Raw genomic sequence first — 21,165 nt, forward strand, 5'->3', positions numbered from 1 at the left:
CTCTGGGTGAAGCAAACCCATTGTCTGCTGTTCTTCCTACAGGTGTAGCTGGGAGAGAGAGGGAGGCTTGAACAGCCGTATCCATCTTCTCGCACTCCAGTGTTGGCGAACTCGGGGCAGATTTTCTTGTTACTTCCTGCCTTTCTCTTACTGCTAACTCTTGTCGCAGATCTAAAACAATATTCACAATACTGCAGTTGAGCAAAGATTTGTTGCAATAAAGAATAATAGTTGTGAATTTTTAGTGTTTTTTTCCCTTTCACTTAGTTAAGAATAATGTTTAGTATAGTACCACAGGACCACACATCAAGATAACCAACTTATGCACTATACTAACAAATACATTCCAAACACACTGTTCGTAACAGCACTTTGGATCAGTTACAATGCAATGTGCTTCCCTAAAACAAGGAATTTGGGTTCGTTTTCAGAACTGAATGTTAGGTAAGGTTGTCTTTGTGCATATAATGAATGATAAAGCAAAGTATCTTGGGGAAAGCACATGAGTCTACTTCTCTCATGTTCATATATTATAGGAGTAGAATTAGGCCATTCGGCCCATCAAGTCTACTCCGTCATTCAATCATGGCTGATCTATCTTTCTTTTTCAATCCCATTCTCCTGCCTTCTCCCCATAACCACTGACCCAATCTCTGCCTTAAAAATATCAATTGACTTGCCTCCACAGCCAACTGTGGCAATGAATTCCACAGATTCACCACCCTCTGACTAAAGAAAGTCCTCCTCATCTCCTTTCTAAAGGTACGTCCTTTCATTCTAAGGCCTATGGCCCCTGGTCCTAGACTCTCCCACTAGTGGAAACATCCTCTCCATCCAGGCCTTTTGCTACTCGTTAAATTTCAATGAGGTCCCACCTCATCCTTCTAAATGCCAGCGAGTACAGGCCAAGTGCCGTCAAACATTCATCATATGTTAACCCAATCATTCCTGCTCTTCCTTCCTTGGTCCCACCCATCTGCCTTTTCTAACCCCCCCCCCCCCCCAAAAAATCTTGTTGCCAATCTCCCACTGAATTAAAAGCAAAAAACAAAGCACTGAAGGAAGAGGCAGAGTTAACATTGATGTCTAGCAGCGGCGTTGTTGAATACAACCAGCGCATGTTTCCCACGGGGTATTAGAGCTCCATGCGTGAGGTATTATAATCTAATGTGAGTGATCAACAACTGCGTTGAGGATGATCAAGTAGGAGAGAACAAGAGCTGGAGAGCAGCCAGTAAGAAATAATTTCAAATTTGATTTAACATTGTACGTCATCATTTCAGAAATAACAGTAGTTATACAGACTTATTCTTGAGTATAAATTAATTACATTTAAAATAGTAATTCAATAGTGGCTTTTACTGATAAAAAACATTTAATGCTATAATGAAAAGCTAAAGCATTATATAATAATTATGTAATGCATTTATGTAATCACAACCCTTTGCAGGAATCGCAGGTAGAAAAGGCTTGTGTATATCATCTTAATTAACACAGAACAAACCTGCTCAACAGCAATATTGTCAATAAAAATAAACTCACCTCGTGCTTCATCTTTTAACCTCTGAACGGAAACAAGAAGCGATTCTTTCTCATCAAGTTCACTTTCTAAAAATGCATTTCTTTCAATTGCTTGATTCAACCGTTGTTCAAAATCCTCCAGAGATACTATTGTAGCCCTAAACATTATACAAAGATACAGTTATTAACATTGGTATTGGTTTATTATTGTCACATTTACTGAGCTACAGTGAGAAACAGAGAAGTACAATCAAGCGATGCACCAGGCAGTGAGTGCAAAGAGATAAAAATAAATAGGTGTGCAGAATATACTACTACAGCTCTAGAGAAAGTGGAGACTAAAAAGAAAAGGACAAGGACAGCAATGAGGTAGTTTGGGAGATCTGGAGGACACCGTTAGCTTATGGGAGGTCCATTTAATAGTTTGGTAACAGCTGGGAAGAAGCTTTTGCCCAACAGAAGAGGGAATGAGCAGGATATAAGTGGTCCTTGATTGTGTTATATGCCAGGGCCCACTTTGTTAGAGTGTCCACTTTAAATATAGGATGAAATGAAATTTAATGAAATATAAAAAGTCAACACAACAAATCTCATTTTTGATTTGAGAATTAATTGCATATCATTTTTAGAAACTAACAATCCTTGCATTTTAATTTGAAAGCACTGATTACCAAATTATAAGGTGCATTTTCATTTCCGCGGAATCATCCAGTTCATTAAAGCAATAATCAGTTCAAGGGTTTCCTCCGGATGCTCGTTTTCTCCCACATCCCAAAGATGGATGGGATTTCTGTTAAATAGTCTCCATAAATTACCTCTAGTGTGTAGGGAGTGGATGAGGAAATGCAATAACATTGAACTAGTATGAATGGGTGATCAATGATTGTCATGGACTTGATGGGCAGAAAGGCCTGATTCCATGCTGCATCTTTCAATTTTTAATTTAGAAAGTATTTCACTGTTCCTCATTAGTTTGAAATAATAAACATGAAATGAAACTAACTTTATGAAACATTTAAAACAAATAAAAATATTTTTGAACAATGAGGTGAAAATTCAGAAGGGAACTATCTGGTTCAGCCCAAGCCAACATTTATTGCCTATTGCCATTGAGAAGTTGATAGTCAATCATTCTTGAATTCCTTGAGCCTTCTTGATGAAGTTCTCCAACTGAACCCCAAATGTTCTGATCATTAGTCGATTCAGTCAACATACATTAGATGTTTTCTAGTACGTTAAGAAAATAGGTCAGAATTCTAAGTGGAACAATGCATTATCGATTACATATTTCCAAATAAGATATTTCCAGATGAGAAAGGTGTGCAGAAAAAAACTGCCTTTGTTTCCATGTGTTGCCGCATTTGTCCTCCAAAAGTGTAGAGGCAAGTTGTTGCAGTATATCATGTGAATACGGGATATGCTGGTCGTGAAGGGAATGAACATTAAAGCGGGTGGATAAGTTGACAAACAGCTGTCCCCTAAATATAATCCCACTTCCTGAGTGTTGTTTGCACTGAAATCATACAAGCAAGCGGAAAATATTTCATCAGAGTCCTGATCTGTCTTTTACATGGTGCACAGACTTTGGGTAGTCAATGCTAATGTCAGCAATAGCATTCATGAACTCTCAGCACTTCATACATTGTTCTTAGTTTAATTACCAACTTTGCATGAATGAATGTGATCAAAGTGCAGCTAATGGACTTCCAGCTGAGCTTTATTGACAAAAAGTAGTGATCAACATTTTGAGACAGATTCTTCAATGCAGGAAGCAGTTTTAGCAAACAAAATTGTCACCACATCAAAGAAGATGACCAAGGCTAGGCATCAGCACTCGATATGAAATCAGAGCAGCAGAAAGCCTGATCACTGCCCTCTAATCAACTTGCATGCTATATTCCCTTAAAATACTAAGATTGTCTGACTTTGGCTAAAATGTGTAAAAACAGAATGTGGCAAGAGCACTGCGACATGGACAGAGGGGAATAGAGAGACCTGCCTGCTGTGTCAACAGTGCACATGCAGACGTATGTGGAGGAACAATGGAATCAGGTATGACATCAATCCTGTGACCAGTACAAAATCATATCTGCAGACATTCAAACATATTAATTGTTGGAAAGACAAGTTGATCCTCAGACGGTAAAGGAAGCTCAACACATCTTCAATCACACTTCTTTATTTCTATGCATGCACCTTAGAAAAAACCCATCCTATCTGGATGCATCACAGCTTGGTTCAACCCAAGATCACGAGAAATTGCAGAGAGATCATTTAGTTTAGTTTAGAGATGCAGCGTGGGAACAAGCCCTTTGGCCCTCCAAGTCCACACTAGCCATCCTAAATCTATGCTATTCTGCTTTCGCATCCACTCCCTACATACTTGGGGCAATTTACGGAGCCCAATTAAACTATAAAACCGCACGTCTTTTTTTTTTTTTAAACCAAAAATAATTAAAATAATTATGGACAATAATATTTTCTACAAAATAAATCAAAACAAAACCTACCACAATAATACGTCAACCAAATATACTAAATAAACTCCAATACAACGATATCACCATCCTTGTTGAGGATCCATTCCACCACACGCGGTGCCCAGCGGTCCCGGAAATCCCCCAGGGTGCCCGTCCACAGCGCGTAGCCCCTTTCTATTACCACCCGGGCGCGGACGTAACCCCGGAAAAGGGGCAGGCAGCCGGCCTGGGCAGAGCCCTCTTCCGCTTGGCGCCGTGACTCGCGGATGGCCAGCTTGGCCAGGCCAACCCGCACGTCTTTGGGATGGGGGAGGAAACTGGAGCACCCGGAGGGAACCCACACAGAGGGTGGATGTGCAAACTCCACACAGACAGATCCCGAGGTCAGGATTGGACCTAGGTCTCTGGTGCTGTGAGAAAGCGGCTCCACAAATTGCGGCACTGTGCCGCCCTAGTGAATGCATCCCTGTCACCAGCCTCTCGCCCTCCCCCATCAACTCCAACTACACATTGAGTCAAGAATACAGCAAATAATCATGGGCCTCTCACACTCCACTCACATTCACTCTTCTCCACTGTTTATTTTCTCTTTTGCACAAACTGATGTACTCGTGTATGGTGTGATTTGCTTGGATAACATGCAAAACAAAGTTTGTCACCGTATCTTCGTACATATGGCAATCATAAAGCAATACTGGGATTTGAGTATAGGAATCAAGGCTTTAGTGCGATTTGGTTGGAAATGGGAGGTTAGAGAAAAGGCAGTGGTTTGCGAGGACAATGGCATTATTTTCCAGGTGGATACAATGCTAGCAGAATTGAAAAGAAGAGGTGAAGTAATAATATAACAAAATCAGCCATTGTGAGGGCCACAAACAGAAGTCAGGGGATCAGAAATTTAGGAGATCAAGAGATGGAGTTCCCAGACAATGAGTATGGAATGACCAAGAGGAAAGACAGCAACGGAAAACAAAACAATTAATATTTCCCTTGGCTAATAGTAGGATGTGAGAAAGGAAGCTCTCAAAATCACTTTCATTCTAGCTGGCAAGTATTTGTGGGTACTTTGAATTTGTTAATCTGAATAGCTAATTAACATTCTGATTTTAACATCTTTACAAACACAATAGTTAAATGTAAATGTTGTGATTATTTTCTCTTTAAAGCACGAGTAATATTTTTTGTTTTCTTTAGTTCAAATGAGGACAAATGGCTCCTTCATGTGGAAGCTTGCCACATTTAACTATATAATTTCTTCAAAACAGCTCAGAATGACACATACTAATACCACAAAACCTATGTATGTCTTTCTATTCACAAGTCTGTCCCCTCTAATTTGATGCTAATACACTAATTTCCTTTTACATTATTTATGCTTCATTCCACATCATTTAATTTCACTGCCTAAATTGGTAAACGACAGAGCATGAAGATACCAGATACAACTATCACTGCAAGGCATTCACTTGTGCATCTGTTAATCGGTGTGTACTCTATAAGATGGGGGCACTGTTTTGTAACCTAAAAGATGGACCAAGAACTCCAATTTACGAAGGTCATTTCTACACATGCCAAAAATCACATCCAACATATTTCCGTGCAATACCGTCAAAAATTATTTTATATTATTTTTAGAATGTAACCAGAATTCTTGTTATCATAATCCATTAACTGGCCTGATGCAGTAAAAGGTTCAGAGACATAAGAGACTGGACTGGAGTTTGAACCAAAATCATTATCACGTGATCACAAACAAAATAAATGAAATTAAGTGGTGGAGGCAGGTTCGTTGGTATAATTTAAAAATAAATTGGATAGGCATATGGATGAGAAGGGAATGGAGGGTTATGGTATGAGTGCAGGCAGGTGGGACTAAGGGAACAAAGTTGTTCGGCACGGACTTGTAGGGCCGAGATGGCCTGTTTCCGTGCTGTAATTGTTATATGGTTATATGGTTATGGTCCTATTTTACCCAAATAAACCATAGGAAACCATTGTTACCTTTTAGCTCTTTCTAAATCATCATTTGCTTGCTCCAGTTCCCTAACGTATTTATTCAGTTGATCTTTGATGCCTCTGGTTTGACCCAAGTCATCTTCTAACATAGATATCTGCTTATAACTCTGTGCATACTGCTGTTCAAGCTTTTCCTAAATGGCAAAACAAAAAGAATCATTTTTATTTACATTATTATCATTTTGATTTTCTTTAAATAAAGACACATTTGATCTTATAGTATGTATTTACCACAGGACAATAAAAATTCAACAGAGCCTGTGTACCATTTTATGGAATTATAGCAAGTATAATCAAATAGTGAACTAAGGATCCATATTAATTCCAGGAAATAGCTGTTAAATTACTCATCTTGATTAACATTCAAGTAATTTCAAATCCTAAATGATCTTACTTGTTCATCGTAATGATTGTACTTTGTACATTTCTACTTTGCCTTTCACTGAAAAGAAAACTTGGTGGCAGAGGGTTAAAACATATTAGGATTTTCACCTCTGGGACTAGAATTCAGAATGAGCCCTGATTTGAAGGCAAGTGGGTTATTTTGTGGCTTCAAAAAATGAAATTAATTTGGTCTTAATCCTATTCATAGTGGTATATATTGAAAGCCCACGGCTGCCTGTACAGTGGCAATCTCAAGTCGATCTATACAGATGTGCAGTGGGTGAAAATGCTGCACTCACCATTTAGAATAAAATTCAAGTGAAATGAATTGTTAGAAAAATAAAAGCCTATGGGATTATACCGCCAGCATGACTATAAAATTAGCTATGGGATAAAAAGCAGAGTAGCAGTGAATAATTTCTTTCCACAGACCAAGGGAAAGCTTTCAGATGTGCCCTCCAGGGATTGGTATAAAGACCATTGGTCTTTTCAATTTATATTAATGATCTGAACATAAGTAAACAGGACATTAATTTCCAAGCTTGGAGATGAAACAAACTCAAATGTAGAAAACAATAATGAAAATGGACTTCAAGAAGGCACATGCCGTCTAGTTTGACTGTCAAGCATGAAATTCAAACAAGCTGAAAACAATAGCTTTTACAAGAAGGAAGTGGTACGGTCATATTAATAATATATTTTGAATGTGACTGCAGGAAGTGCCCAAATTAACAAATCATAAACAAGGATGATGAGAAAGCAGATTTTAAGCTGATATATAGGACTGCTGACTGTATTAATTGAGAAAACAACAAAAGCAAATGACTCCTTATAAAGTAGAAACATGGAATTGCAAATGCTGATTTACAGAAAAAGACACAGTGCTGGAGTAGCTCAGTGATCAGGCAGCATCTCTGGAGAACATGCATGGGTGAACATTTATCCATGTTCTCCAGTGATGCTGCCTAAACCACGGATTCATTCCAGTACTTTGTGTCCATTTTTGTCTCCATGTAAAGCATTGTTGAATACTGTTGTTAATCTATACACCAAATTTTAATGTACTAATGAAGGTTAAAGCAATAAGGAGCCAAAGAAGAATAGTGCCACAGCGAAGGGACCTTAATTATGTTCAAAGATTATTGTTGGGTTTGGTATCTCTTTTTGATAAGATTAATTCCTTAAAGTGTTGCCAGTAGCATAAGCTTCAAAAAGTAGACTGCAACAATTAATGGTGATTGGCAAAATAACTAAAGGTGACCTAGCTGGTAATTGTAAACCTATAAAAGATTATCGAAGCAGGTTCAAGAGTAGATACAGAAACAAATAGATACAAAATTGAAGGCTAGAAAATTAGAGTTTAGGAGAAAGAGCAAGAAAATGAGATTGGCAAGATTCAGACTAGGTGTGATGGGTTAAATTATGGCATCAACTCAAGCCCAAATGTTGTGCCATACTATAATTCTAATTCTAGTTGCAGAATACAACAGGGCAGCAATCATTTCGGAGCAATAATGCTCGCATCTGATACGACTCCAATTTCTAAAAAATATAGTGAAATGAGATCATGAGCTATGAATAAGTTTATATTTTGACCTATGCAGTCATTTTTCAACAAGTGTTTCTGAAGGGTTGAAAAATAGTCTCAGCAACTCTTAGCTGCCGCAAAGGAACTCTGGTATAATATTTATAGCATTGGAATGCTTCTAGCAATGAATAGCAATCATGGAGGGACAAGTAAGAAAACAGAATATATATTTTATTTTACACAACTATTAGTTAGGCCTGATCTACCTATGACCAAACTATGTATAATGGTCTTTAATCATGGAGTCAGAGAGTTGCAGCACAGGCACTTTGGCCCAATGAGTCCTGCTGACCACGCATTTGCACTAATCCTACATCATTTCCATTTTTACTCTTCCCATGCCGTGCCAGAGAATGTCGAGCATCAAAAGATTGAGGTAATTACATTTAGAAATAAAACTATTTATTTAAGTATAAAGTTTTATGGTTTGCCCAAATATTGCAACCTGTCCTCATGTTACAAGCTAGAACGTGAATGATAATATGAACACCAACTGAATATTAATGCCGTTGAGAAATTCAGTTTACCTTTAATACCTCCAAATCTAGCTTTAGTCTTTGATTGTCAGACACTAAATCTCTATTTCTGTGTTCTGCCTGCTCCAATTGTGCTTCCAACTCGGCTTCAAGCTCCCTGCTTCCTTCTTGGAATTCTTCCAGCTCCTCCCGTGTTTCCTGAAAACTGAATCATGAGTTCAAACGGTCAGAACAAAACAGCAGACGCTAGTCAAAATAAACTGCCAGGGTCAAGTCAAGTGTTTTATTGTCATATGTCCCAGATAGAAGAATGAAATTCTTACGTGCTGCAGCACAACAGAATATGTAAAGATAGTACACTGTAAACAATATGATAAACGAGAGAAAAAAATTTAGTTCGTATATATCCACACATACTGATAAGTACACACATATAATATATACAGAGCCCTCCATAATGTTCGGGCCAAAGACCCATCATTTATTTCTTTGGCTCTGTACTCCACAATTTGAGATTTGTAATTTCAAAAAATCACATGTTGTTAAAGTGCACATTGTCAGATTTTATTAGGTCAATTTTATACATTTTGGTTACACCATGTAAAAATTACAGCAGTGTTTATACAAGTGCTCCTGTGCCTCCCCAGACCAGCTCTGTGCAGTTCTCACCTCTGGGGGGTGCGCTCTTCAGTTGCTGCCTGTACAGTGTTTCCACTGAAGGAAATTACACAAAATTCAGGAAATTCTGGTTGTCTCCGGGTAATTTTAGGGAAATTATATAATTTCAGGAAATTTCTGCATCTGGCCTGCAAAGCAGTGTAAAAAGGTAATGCCGGTTTGGTGCTCAAAGGTTTAAACAGAGCGCTGTCAGTTAAACGCATGGGAATTTAAACAAAGAGCTGTCAGCTGCAGCGCTATGGGTTCTAAATATAGCGCTACCGGCTGGAGTGCTATTGGCTTTAAACATAGCACTCTGGCCATAGCGCTATGGGTCACAGACTGTTCGGGAAAATTCTCGTATAACAATGAGTCTTTGGAATTCACTTTCTCAGTGGAAGTTGAGCCCTTGATTATTTTTCAGGCAGTGGTAGAATTCTGGATAAGCCTAGTGGTGAAAGGTTACCAGTGGGATTGCAGTTACATTGGGATTGGCCTTGATTTTACAGTATGGTAGGTGGGCTCAAGGGGCAGAGAGGGAGGGTTGGAGGGGTGGAGAGAGGGAGAGGATGGAGAGGGGAGGGAGAGTGAGGGGGAGATTGGGAGAAGGAGGGATGGAGAGAGTGGAGGAGAGAGGGAGAATAAAAGGAAGGAGAGAGGGAGGAAGAGAGAGGGAGGGAGAGGGAAGAGGAGGGGAAGGAAGACAGGGCGGGAGGGAGAGATGGACGAAGGAACGAGGAGGGAGGTACGGAGAGAGGAGAGAGAAGGAGGGAGTGAGGAGGGAGCGCGAGGCGAGGGAGGGGGAGAGGGAGGGAGAGGGAGGGAAGAGGGAGGGGGATGGTGAGGGGAGGGAGGGGGGAGGGAGGGGGGATGGGCGGGGGAGGAGGGAGGGAGCGGGAGGGAGAGGAGGAGGAGGGACGGGAGGGAGGAGGGAGGAGGAGGAGAGGAGGGAGGGCGAGGGAGGGAGGGAGGGAGGGAGGGAGAGGGAGGGAGGGAGATGGAGGGAGGGCGAGGGAGGAATAGAGGGAGGGAGGGAGGGAGAGGGAGAGAGAGAGAGAGAGAGAGGAAGGCGGAAGGGAGGGAGGGAGATGGAGGGAGGGAGAGGGAGGGAGGGAGAGAGGGAGAGAGAGGGAGGGAGGGAGAGGGAGCAGAGGCTGAGACACATGAGAGCAGGTTGAAAAAACGAAGGCAACGAAAGCTGTTGGAGGCCACAAAAGCTGCCTTGCATAACACTCTACAAGTGAGTAACAGAAGCAGGCAGTTACGGTGTAGTTACATAGATCTGTTTTGCCTTGTTCTTCTTCATGCTGTTAACATGTGCCCGCGAAAACCCCCCCCAACAACAAATAGCACGCAAGAAGCATTTTGAAATTTTCAAATTCCAGGAAATTTGGGATTCTATTTCAGGAAAAAAAAAATTTGAGGTGTGGAATCACTGTGCCTGTGTGCAGGAAGAAGCAGCTCGGATGTCCCGAAGTGAGGGCAAGGGATAGAGTGATAGGCCTCCTTGATGGTTGTATAGCAGTGGTCAAGGGTGTTTAATCCTCTGGTGCTGCAGACGATGTATTGGTGGTAGTTTTGGAGTGGTTTCTTCAGGTTGGCTTTGTTGAAGTCCCCAACGATGGTGATAAATGCTTTGGGTTACGCTGTCTGGTGCTTGTTGACCACGGCGTGCAGCTCCTCCAATGCTAAACGAGCGTCTGCCTGGAGTGCCACATTTCCGGACATCATTGAGGCCTCCCCGGTGTTTCCATGTACTGTACTTACTGTTCCTAAGATTCCCCCGCCAGGTCGGGGATTCCCCTGCGATCGGGAATTCCCTTACAGTCGGCAACTCCGTTGCTGCCGGTAGTTCGCAATAGCGCTAATGCATTAAATACATTAGCAGCTTGTCGGTTGCAGCGCTAGTTTCTGCTGTTCCTTTTATACATGTAAAGGGCCTGTCCCACTTACTTGTCCTTGGCACGCAAATTACACGACCTCGTGGTCGCGTTGAGCCGCGATGGTCCGGCGAAGGTCGGGCGCGATCACATGCGTACGCACAGCCGTCTGGAGCGCGTGACGTCATTTGAAGATGGACACAAAGCTGGAGTAACTCAGCAGGACAGGCAGTCTCTCTGGAGAGAAGCAATGGGTGACGTTTCATGTCGAGACTCTTCTTCAGTCTGAAAAGAAGGGTCTTGACCCGAATCGTCACCCATTGCTTCTCTCCATAGATGCTGCCGGTCCCGCTGAGTTACTCCTGCATTTTGTGTCCATCTTCAATTTTCTTGGCCCCGCTCTGGGAGTAGAAGTGGGGGCGGATCCGGACCGCAATGGCCATGAGCCCCAGGCCGAGTTCGGCAATCGTTTGCCTGCTTCTGCTGCTGTTGAAGGCGAGACGTTGCGTCACGCCAGGGTCTTGGGCCTGTCCCACTTTGGCTGTTAGTTCCGCGATAGGCCGTTGGCGCGTGAAGATTTTGTTCACTACAAAAATTTCGGAGCCCCGCGCGATGTCGCGCACAGCTACCCCTCCGCGCTTCTAAGTGGGACCGGCCCCGCACGCACCATACGATGCCCGTACGCCTCAACGTGACCACGAGGTCGCGTAATTTGCGTGCCAAGGACACGTAAATGGGACAGGCCCTGTAAGCTGAGAACTACGATATTTGATGAGTTTATGCTGTGCTGCCGGCAACATGTCGCCACAGACAGGCGCCATCGTGAGAGGTAACTGGATAATTACTCCATAAAAATAGATCATTACTGATGTCAGTCCAGGTTGGGTGATTCAACAAAAATATATAATTGGTCACCACTCCCCATGGACGATGAAGTAAGGCAGGATTATTAGTTTTGTTTTTAATACTAGTTCTGGAAAGTGAAAAGAAACAAAGTTAACCTTTCAGGTCTGAAATATTAACTCTGTGTTTCTTTGCATTTGCAATTTTTTTAAACCCTGTGAAATATTGAGCATCAATTATCACTTGCCAGTCTTTGCCCCACGCCTCCCTCTCTTTAGCAGCTTTCTCTCCTCTGTTCCAGCAGTCCGAAGGAGGGTCCCAACACGAAAACACTGTCTGTACATTCCACAGATGATGCCTAACCCGTTGAGTTCTTCCAGCAGTCTGTTATTGCTCAAGCTTCCTGCACCTGCAGTCTTTTGTGCCACAGTGTTATTATGTTTTTCAGTTAATAAATTTCACTGTATGTTTAAAATGCACAAAACGCTAGTTACGCAAAAACACGTAAGCATGATCACAGACTGTCCTCACCACTGTCTGTGATACTGGCAACATTTCCAGTTTACAAATAAACAATTGCACAACCGTACTATCACATGCTCATTCAAGTGCATCATAAAGTCACAATGTATTCATTTATAGGGAACTGTGTAAACAAAATTAAAACGCAAAACTTTGAGTCATGCGAAACTTTCAGAAAATTTTACAAAGACAAAAATACTGGAAAATAACAATGCCATCTTAAATACATCCTCGATGATAACCCAAAGAATCTGAGTCCTTTAGCTGATACATCAAATCCATTCATACAAAATTATACCAATTAATTAAATGAAAAGTAATGTTTCTGGATATTTCAGGTTCTTGACAAATTTATCTACAATAACAATGGTAAATCGGTAATCAACAGCATTTTTGGGAAAGGATGGGAAACGAGCATATTTAACATTAAAAAATATACTATATAGAAGTAAAAAGGTTGTTAAAAAGGAACAGGTCCATTTAATACATAATTAATTAATAATATTGATAGTTAATTTATACAAAATGCTTCATGGACAACATTTTGTCCAGGTACAGAGCATCCTCACATCCTATTTCATTGTTGAGCATGGCAGGTTCAGTCCCTGGGTATTCCCTGAAGCAAAGAGTATCTAACTCCATCTTCCTCACATGTTAGTGAGGCCTCCCTTCCATCAGTTCAAATAACTTAATAATTGCTTTCCTTGCCTCATGGCAAACATGACTTGCAGTTCAATCACCTGAAGGGGCTTAATTAACAATATTTATTTCTTTTCCCAGTGGAAATTCAGTCTTTCAGAACATTAATTTTTCTTTTCATTCCAGAAGCAGAATTTAGAGATGCCACGCTTTTTTGAGACTAATGTTTAAATATGCTTTTTCAAAACTTTATTATGGGGCGCAATGCACCAACTCTTCAGCTGATAAACAATTCATCTTTGAGCATTGGATGTCATTGCAACTCACATACTGACAGTACCTCAGTATTCAAGACACCTACCTTCAACACAAATCAATTAAAGTAATTAAGTATTCTATCTCGTGTGCAAAATAGCCACTCTACTTGCCCTTTAACAAAAGCAATATTCAAAATTATGGAAACTGTTCCAGTTTTCCAAATCTCTCCTTTCAACTGTTCTAGTTTTCACTTCCAGTAACACATTTTGCTCGATGTAATCCAATTTAAACAATCTAATTCTCTCAATCTGTTTCCCAAATACTCAAACTGCATGGAATCTTAAAGTTAAATTTAAAAAAATTATGGTGCAAATACAATTGACAGTTTCAGATGGGGAAATTGTTAATCGTTTATGTAAAATTTTATAAACCTTTTTCTTGCACTGGATATGGAGATGTGAAGAACATTCAAAGTTGCACCTCAACTGTATTCAGATTCCGTTACATCCAGTAACACAAAACCAATGACCCGCATTTTCCTGAACATGTGTAAATTTGAATATACACGAATTCAAGAAACATTTTTAAGCATCCTATTTATCCAAAACTAATCAATACTGATAAATATAACATGCAGTGGCGCAGACGTAGACTTGCTGCCGTACAGCACCAGAGCCACAGGTTCGATCCTGACTATGGTTGCTGTCTGTATTGAGTTTTCCCATTCTCCCTGTGACAGCGTGGGGTTTTTTCCGGGTACTCTGGTTTCCTCCCACATGCCAAAGAAGTGCAGGTTTATAGGTTAATTGGCTTCTGTGAATTGTCCCTGGTGTGTTGGATAAAACTAGTGTACAGGTAATTGCTGGTCAGCAGTGGGTCAAAGGGCCTGTTTCCATGCTGTGTCTGTAAACTAAATTAAATTAACAGTATTTGAAAGGTAATTATTTTCTCAGTACTCTTATTCAAAATAAAAAGTTTCACCCAAACATAAAGATCACATCCTAAACAAAATTAGCAAATTTCCTTCTCCTAAAGCCATGGGATATTTAATATAAATACATGTACAAACATTCAAGCGCATATTTCTCTCCTCCCACAGATTTTGCATGCAGACAATCTTCAAAATACTACTTTATTACAAGACCAATGTGAGGAGATATATCATTGTTTCAATAGCTTCAGAATTTTTATTATCATATCAATGTGCATTTGGGCAGATGTTTACAAGCCACAAACAATAATAGTTTGACTGCCAGATAATGTGCACAATTCAGACATTTATGTTCAGATGAGCAACCAATACCAACCTTTTCTTATATTTCAGGGCCAAGTCTTTCCAATATTTAATTTTTTCTTCTGGGGTTGCAAATTCAGCGTTTTCTTCATCCATGATGAAATGGGCCTAAAACAGCAAGAAAACAATACTAATTTCAGTTCCAAAATAAATGTTGAAACAAGGTTAAGACCACAAAAATCTTCACATATGGCATGGCTGTTAGTTTAAAACAAGCAGCATTGTGAAACATTTTTAAAAATATGACAACACAGCTCCTAAAATTGCTGATCAAAAGCAAGATAATAAATTTTATTAAATAACATTACTATGGACTGAAGACGAAATGGTATATGTGTGTGATTAGCGCTCTCTCTCTCTCTCTCTCTCTCTCTCTCCGATTCCTCAATTTGATGCTTATTTTCCAGCAGCTTATTTTCCCTCCAAAAATCACCTATACAAACATTTATTTGTCAATGCTTTCAACAAGCATCCATATGCGCACGTTCCAAAATAAACTCAAACACTTATCACTCCACTCTCCCAACTCATTTCAATATGTTTTATAGCATTGTGGATTAATCAACGTAAGAGGCAAATTATTTTCATTGAGACAACAGCATGCAGAACATTCAATACCACATGTCCAGCTGTTGGCAGCATATTTGGAATCACAGTCTACTGGTTTTGGAACCATAAAGAATTTATCAATGCCCATCAATCATATTTAATCATCTACAAAATTAGTCCCATGAACTGTGCAATGCAACCTTGTAATCTTGTTCATTCTCAGTTGCAAGTAGTTGTAAATAAAACTAGACTTTTACTAGATGTACATCCAGACCAAAAAAGCATTAATAGCAGTTGAATGAAAGAACAGCAAACAAAAACAAATGTATGACATCATAAACTATACAACATCAAGCAGGTCAACAGTGAAGGGCATAATCAAACAAATTTGATCATTTGCTTCATGAATATCAAATTTAGATTGAATGGCAAGAATTGCATCCTTGGGTATGTCATGGAAAAATGTAAATGACAGTCACAGAGAGTTACAATACCAAGTCCATGCCAACCATCAAGCACCTATTTACACTGGTCTCCCTCCAAACCACTTAATTGTCCTCATATTCCCATCAACTACCACAAAATCTTATCCCCCACTAGGGGCAATTTAGTGGCCAATAAACGTACTAACCAGCAGATCTTTGGGATATGGCAAGAAGCCAGAGCGTCCAGATTTGGCCTCAACAGCTGTGGAGAACAAACTACACCAGGAAGTACTGGTCAAAACCGGTTGTTAGAGCTGTAATGCACTTGCTCCACTAGCTGCACCGTGTTGCCCACAGAACCAATTTACATTTTGTTTCAAACTCACAAACATATTATAAACCACCAACTCTTGACATTCACTGACCTTGTGGAGGCCAAAAACCAACTTCTTTACACCACCCTTAATTGTGCCACCACTGAACCTCAAACGAGCGATGTTCAAACTGTCACACAGCTCATCTCCTCTCAAGAACAGTCTGAACTCAACTCGCAAAACCTCAATTATCCAATCACACTTCCTTCTCTTTCTCAAGATTGCCCTTGTGAATCTATCATTTCACATGATTGTAATCACACAACTTACTTCTGCAATATCTCAATATTTTCTGACCTATTAACCTGCATCTTCCCCTAAATTTGAGATATTACTGGTACCCCTCACCATTTTAATACATTCCAGCTTTCTGGTCTTAATAGTACAATTTTCTTCATGGGTATCTGATTTTGGCATTTCCCCACCCCACGGAGTCAGAAAGGCCCATTTATTTTGCGAATAGCATTCAATCCACCACATAAAAGTCTGGCTAAACATATTTGTGCATTGAATAACTTCTCCACCATTTACACATACAAAAATAAGTTGCAGTAAGAACCACTAAGAGATCCAAGAGTTCCCACATTTTTGTAAGAAATATAAAACATTCTTTGTTCCAATCCTACTCTGTGCTTTTTCTACATCTTTTTTTTCTTAATGACAGAATCGCATTTCTAATTCTTAATCTGAACGGGAAATAATTTACATTTTCATTGAGGCCCTCCAACTTCTCCCTGCCGTGACTTCTGCATTGTCATCTCTGGGAGTCGGCCAGTGACTGATATTGACGCCAACAGATATTATGACTACACTTCCTCGTCCTCCACATGAAATCCTGGAACCATCTGAAATGGTAATGCTTAAATGTCCAGATTTGCAATCCTGAAGCCTGGACAAACAATCAACAGAGGTAGAGAAATCCAATATATTAAACACAGCTGGAGTGAAAAGCTAGTATTGGTAATGTTTAACATTAAACCATTGAACTGCCAACAAAAACAATGACCTTTAATAAAGAAACATTAATAATCCTCAGCCAGTCTGGTCGATATGTGATATCAGGCCCTTGACATTGTGAAATGCTCATACTTGCCCCCCTGAAATAGCCTGATAAACTCACTCAGATGATTCAAGACATTATCAAAACACCAGATAAAAATGACATTGACCCAATAATCATCCCATCATAGCAAAGGCATTAAGATCCCAGTCAACGCAGCGTGAAGTTCACAGAGTCTCAACAATATGTTTGGACTCATTAAAGGACAAATATGGGCAAAATGTACTTCTGTAGCGGCCTGGACGAGGTCAGGAAAAGGCCAGACGTCAGGCAGGGTCAACTAGTTTTTAATGACACAGCGAAAACACACACTCCCGAGAAGGACCTCCCCTGTCCCTCAATAGCCGAGGGGGATGACCCAAGGAGTGGCCTAACCCCCAGAAACCACCACAGGACCCCCCCCCCCCCCCTGAAGTACCCGAGGCACGAAACGGACAGGAGGGCGTACACGCCGGCCAGCCCGGGTGCACACCATGCCCGGCACAGGAACAGGAAACTGACCAACAGGTGCAGGGGACGGAGTAGCCAGTGGAGGAGGTACCCTAGACGGAGGGCGCCCTCGCTGACGGGGCCGCGCTACCAACACCCCCAGGCCTAACCCCCAGGAACCGCCACACTTCTGATTATCATCTGTAAATTTTCTCAGCTGTTGATTCAATGATCACTTGGAGGAAGTGTCAAAAACAGCACTGGTATTGAGTATTGAACATAGTTGATTGGGGAACTACACCAAGAATTGTTGAGTGACATTCCAGCTGGGCCGACTGTGGATCTTATGAAGCTAGACACTGATGGATCTTATTCTCACCAATCTGCTTTATTAATGCAATTGTTGATGACATTACTGGTTGCAGAGACCGTTGCGCAACCAAGAGATCTTGGTTGAGACAAAATCCAAGCTTTATATTCAATGCGCCCACTGTCTCCGGTGGCACTATCTTTCTTCCCAATGGGAAAGATTCAACAAATCAAAACCTAGGTATCCATTAAACACAGGTGACCCTTTTCCCTCTTCTCCCCCTTCTCTCCTTCCAGAATCATAAGATTTCCCTTTTCCTCACCTCCTAGGTCATCATACACCACTTTCAATAGTTTACTTGGTATCAAAAACATAATATCTTAGCCACTCTTCACAACTTTTGGAACATTAGTTTAATTTAGAAAAAGTGTAAACTGGCTCTTCAATCCATCGAATCTACGCTGACCAGTGATCGCCTGTACACTAGTTTTATCTAACACACTAGGGACATTTTTACTAAGCCAATAAACCTACAAATCTGCATGTCTTTAGAATGTGGGAGGAAACCAGAGCACCTAGAAAAAACCCAGCGTGGAGTCAAGATCGAACATGAGTCTCTTGCCCTGTGCTGTTCCATTAATGCAATATAAAAATAGTACTCTATGTTCCAATGTTATTTATTCCTCAGAGTGAATTAATAAGGGGTGAAGTAACTTAATGAAACTGCATTCAAATAATAACATGGAATTTGATGCTTATAAGCCTCATGAATTCCATAATAGTATTAATATATTTATTTGCAGACCAGTCCTTGGGGGAGTATTTTCCTTAGAGATATAGGAATAATTAGAGGAAGTCAGGTGGTATGGCATCCTGGATCTTGGGTATTGATGTAACGTCTCCATATATGGCAAGAGCGTGCACATCGTTAGATCTCATTAGATCATCTGGTTGGTGTCAAGGGGAATCTGCGATGCTTCATCTTTCTTATTGGACCATCATTTGCCAAGCAATGTATACAGCATTAATTTTTAAAGCAAGACAACGCGTTATCTTGGTTATCATCTAACACTATATTTACATTGTCAACTCAAATATCATTTTTGTGCCTAAGTTGCCTTATTCTCACCTCCCATGTCATCACAATAATCAGTGTATATCAGTTTGATTTACATTTGTTACCAGTGCCTGCTCTGTTACTACCCGCCTGGCAACATTGCTAATTCCCAACAGCAATGAATCCAATAATGCATCACTGATTTGCTCATTTTTAATATAATTACAACTAATTTGAAATGGTATAATCATTGCAGCTTATATTTTTTAATCAAAATGTTAACAGGTTAAAACCTATAAGGCACAATACATTTTACCATAATTCACACCTGGGTGTTCGATTCATAAAATTTTGAAATATTATTTCATAAATGTAACCTGTCCATTGATGCGTCCAAAGCAGCATATTTCCTTTATAACTAACAATAATAAATAGCTTTAATTAATTCTCTCTATGACATTTGGACTCCAGAAACAATTCCAATATTTTCCATCAGAATCTTCTTGATGAGTCACTGGGTAGTTAAGATGCCTAAAAGGATAGTGGAGCAGATTTGCTATTAAACAAATGAAAATATTTATGTGGTTGAGGGGGAAAGAAAGTGAAGAGGGATTAACTTGCCAAAAAAACGACATGGGTACAAAATGGTTCCTTTCTGAACTCTCATTCTATAATTCTTATACACAACATTGTCACAGAGATTATATTTCTTTTTAAGAGAATGAATTTATAAATATATTTAGTCAGTAATGAAAAAATGTTTTGAAGGCTGTTATGTGCCATGAACTAAAATGTTATTAAATTGATTACCAATATGCATGACATAAATGTTAGTATTACAAAGATAAGCTGGGAGTGAGAGAAATAAGATGAATATTAATCAGATTTTAAAAGATAATTGCATTGATATCAAAATTCTGGATGGACCGCACAGATTGGTGCCACTGGAATAACTGCAACAATTAGCAGATCCAGAAATAGATGTCAAGAACTCAGAATATAGGGCTAGCCACATAGGATGTAGGTGTGGAAAACTTTCTTCCCCCAATGGGTTGTGCATCCTAAAGATTCTTTACTGAAGAAAGGATTTATGAGACAACTTTGAGCAATTTATATAGCCCATTAACAAACATTGTAAATGTAATTCTAATTCAGTCACAAGAGTGTACAACTTATTAAAAACTATTATTCTGCACCTCCCTGTGTTCAAAGCTTTCCATTCAATGTAAATGGATTGTGTACATGACCACAAACTTCACACTTAGCAGCTGTGGTAGATATTCATCATTTGACACTGCAATGGGGGGGTAATTAGTGTCAAGCTATTCTCACTTATCTCAATAAAACATTACTCAACAGTCTGAAGAAGGGTTTCGGCCCGAAACGTCGCCTATTTCCTTCGCTCCATAGATGCTGCTGCACCCGCTGAGTTTCCCCAGCAATTTTGTGTACCTTCGATATTCCAGCATCTGCAGTTCCCTTTTGAACACATTACTCAACAGTCTGTCAGCTGAAATGCAATTTAATTGCTGCAAGTGTAATCATTTCAGTTAATAAGCTGAACAAGAATAATTGCAATTGTAATATAAAACCTTTACAATTGTCAACGTTGTTTGTAAGTTAGCAAAGTATTGAAAGCTCAATGCTTGGACAAAACCGTCTCTCTTGGCCAGCTGCAGGTGTTCACAAGGGTTCCTTCCGGGTACAGGCACTGTTTAAAACTTTACACTCTTTCATGTGTTCATTGGATCTGGATATCACTGGTTAAGCTCAGAATTTGCTGCCCCTCCTGAATTGCTCTTCAAAATGTGGCGGCAAGCCACCACCATCAAACTCTGCAATGCCACTGGGTTGGGAGATCCAGAACTTAAATCCAGAGATGGTAAGGAAATTACAGTATGTATCAGAATGGTGTGTAACTTGGAGGAGAACTGATATGCAGTAGTGTTCCCAGGCACTCGCATGGAAGAACATGAAACATTTCAATAATCGCTCCATTACCTGCCGGTTCAATGCTTCTTAAATCTTGCTGTCATATCTGCTTCTGCAGTGTTTCAGGCACTTATCACTATCTATGTGGAGGGTAGACTCACAGATCGCCTTTCAACTTTCCCCGTCAACTTCGACCTCAGCCCCCTAATATTATTTACTTCCTGGGGAAAAGACTATCTGCCCTCTCTATGTCTCTCAAATGTTTATCTACTTCTATCAGGTTATCTTGGAGTAATTAAGGTGTACAACAAAGAAACCGGCTTTTGAAGCTCCAGAGAAAGTAATCTAAATTTGTCTGGAATCTCCTTACAGCTAACACTCTCCAATCCAGGCAACATCCTGGTGAAACTCTTCTGCACCATCTCCAAAGTCTCCATACCCTTTCCATAATACATCAACCAGAACCTCACA

General features: G+C 40.1%; 1 protein-coding gene across 5 annotated transcripts in view; it reads right to left on the reverse strand.

The window, feature by feature from the left end:
* The window catches only part of ndel1 (nudE neurodevelopment protein 1 like 1), a 38,575-nt gene that overhangs the window by 11,608 nt on the left and 5,802 nt on the right, over positions 1-21,165 (reverse strand). For all 5 annotated transcript variants that reach the window (XM_033044024.1, XM_033044028.1, XM_033044029.1 and 2 more), the window contains exons 2-6: positions 14,572-14,666; positions 8,517-8,670; positions 6,003-6,151; positions 1,543-1,679; positions 1-171 (exon numbers count right to left, since the gene is read on the reverse strand). In XM_033044024.1, coding sequence (XP_032899915.1) covers positions 1-171; positions 1,543-1,679; positions 6,003-6,151; positions 8,517-8,670; positions 14,572-14,654 — 694 coding nt within the window. In that variant the 5' untranslated portion in view covers positions 14,655-14,666. The remainder of the gene's footprint in view (positions 172-1,542; positions 1,680-6,002; positions 6,152-8,516; positions 8,671-14,571; positions 14,667-21,165) is intronic.

This window comes from Amblyraja radiata, chromosome 26 (genome assembly GCF_010909765.2).
Source record: "Amblyraja radiata isolate CabotCenter1 chromosome 26, sAmbRad1.1.pri, whole genome shotgun sequence".
Taxonomy (NCBI): domain Eukaryota; kingdom Metazoa; phylum Chordata; class Chondrichthyes; order Rajiformes; family Rajidae; genus Amblyraja; species Amblyraja radiata.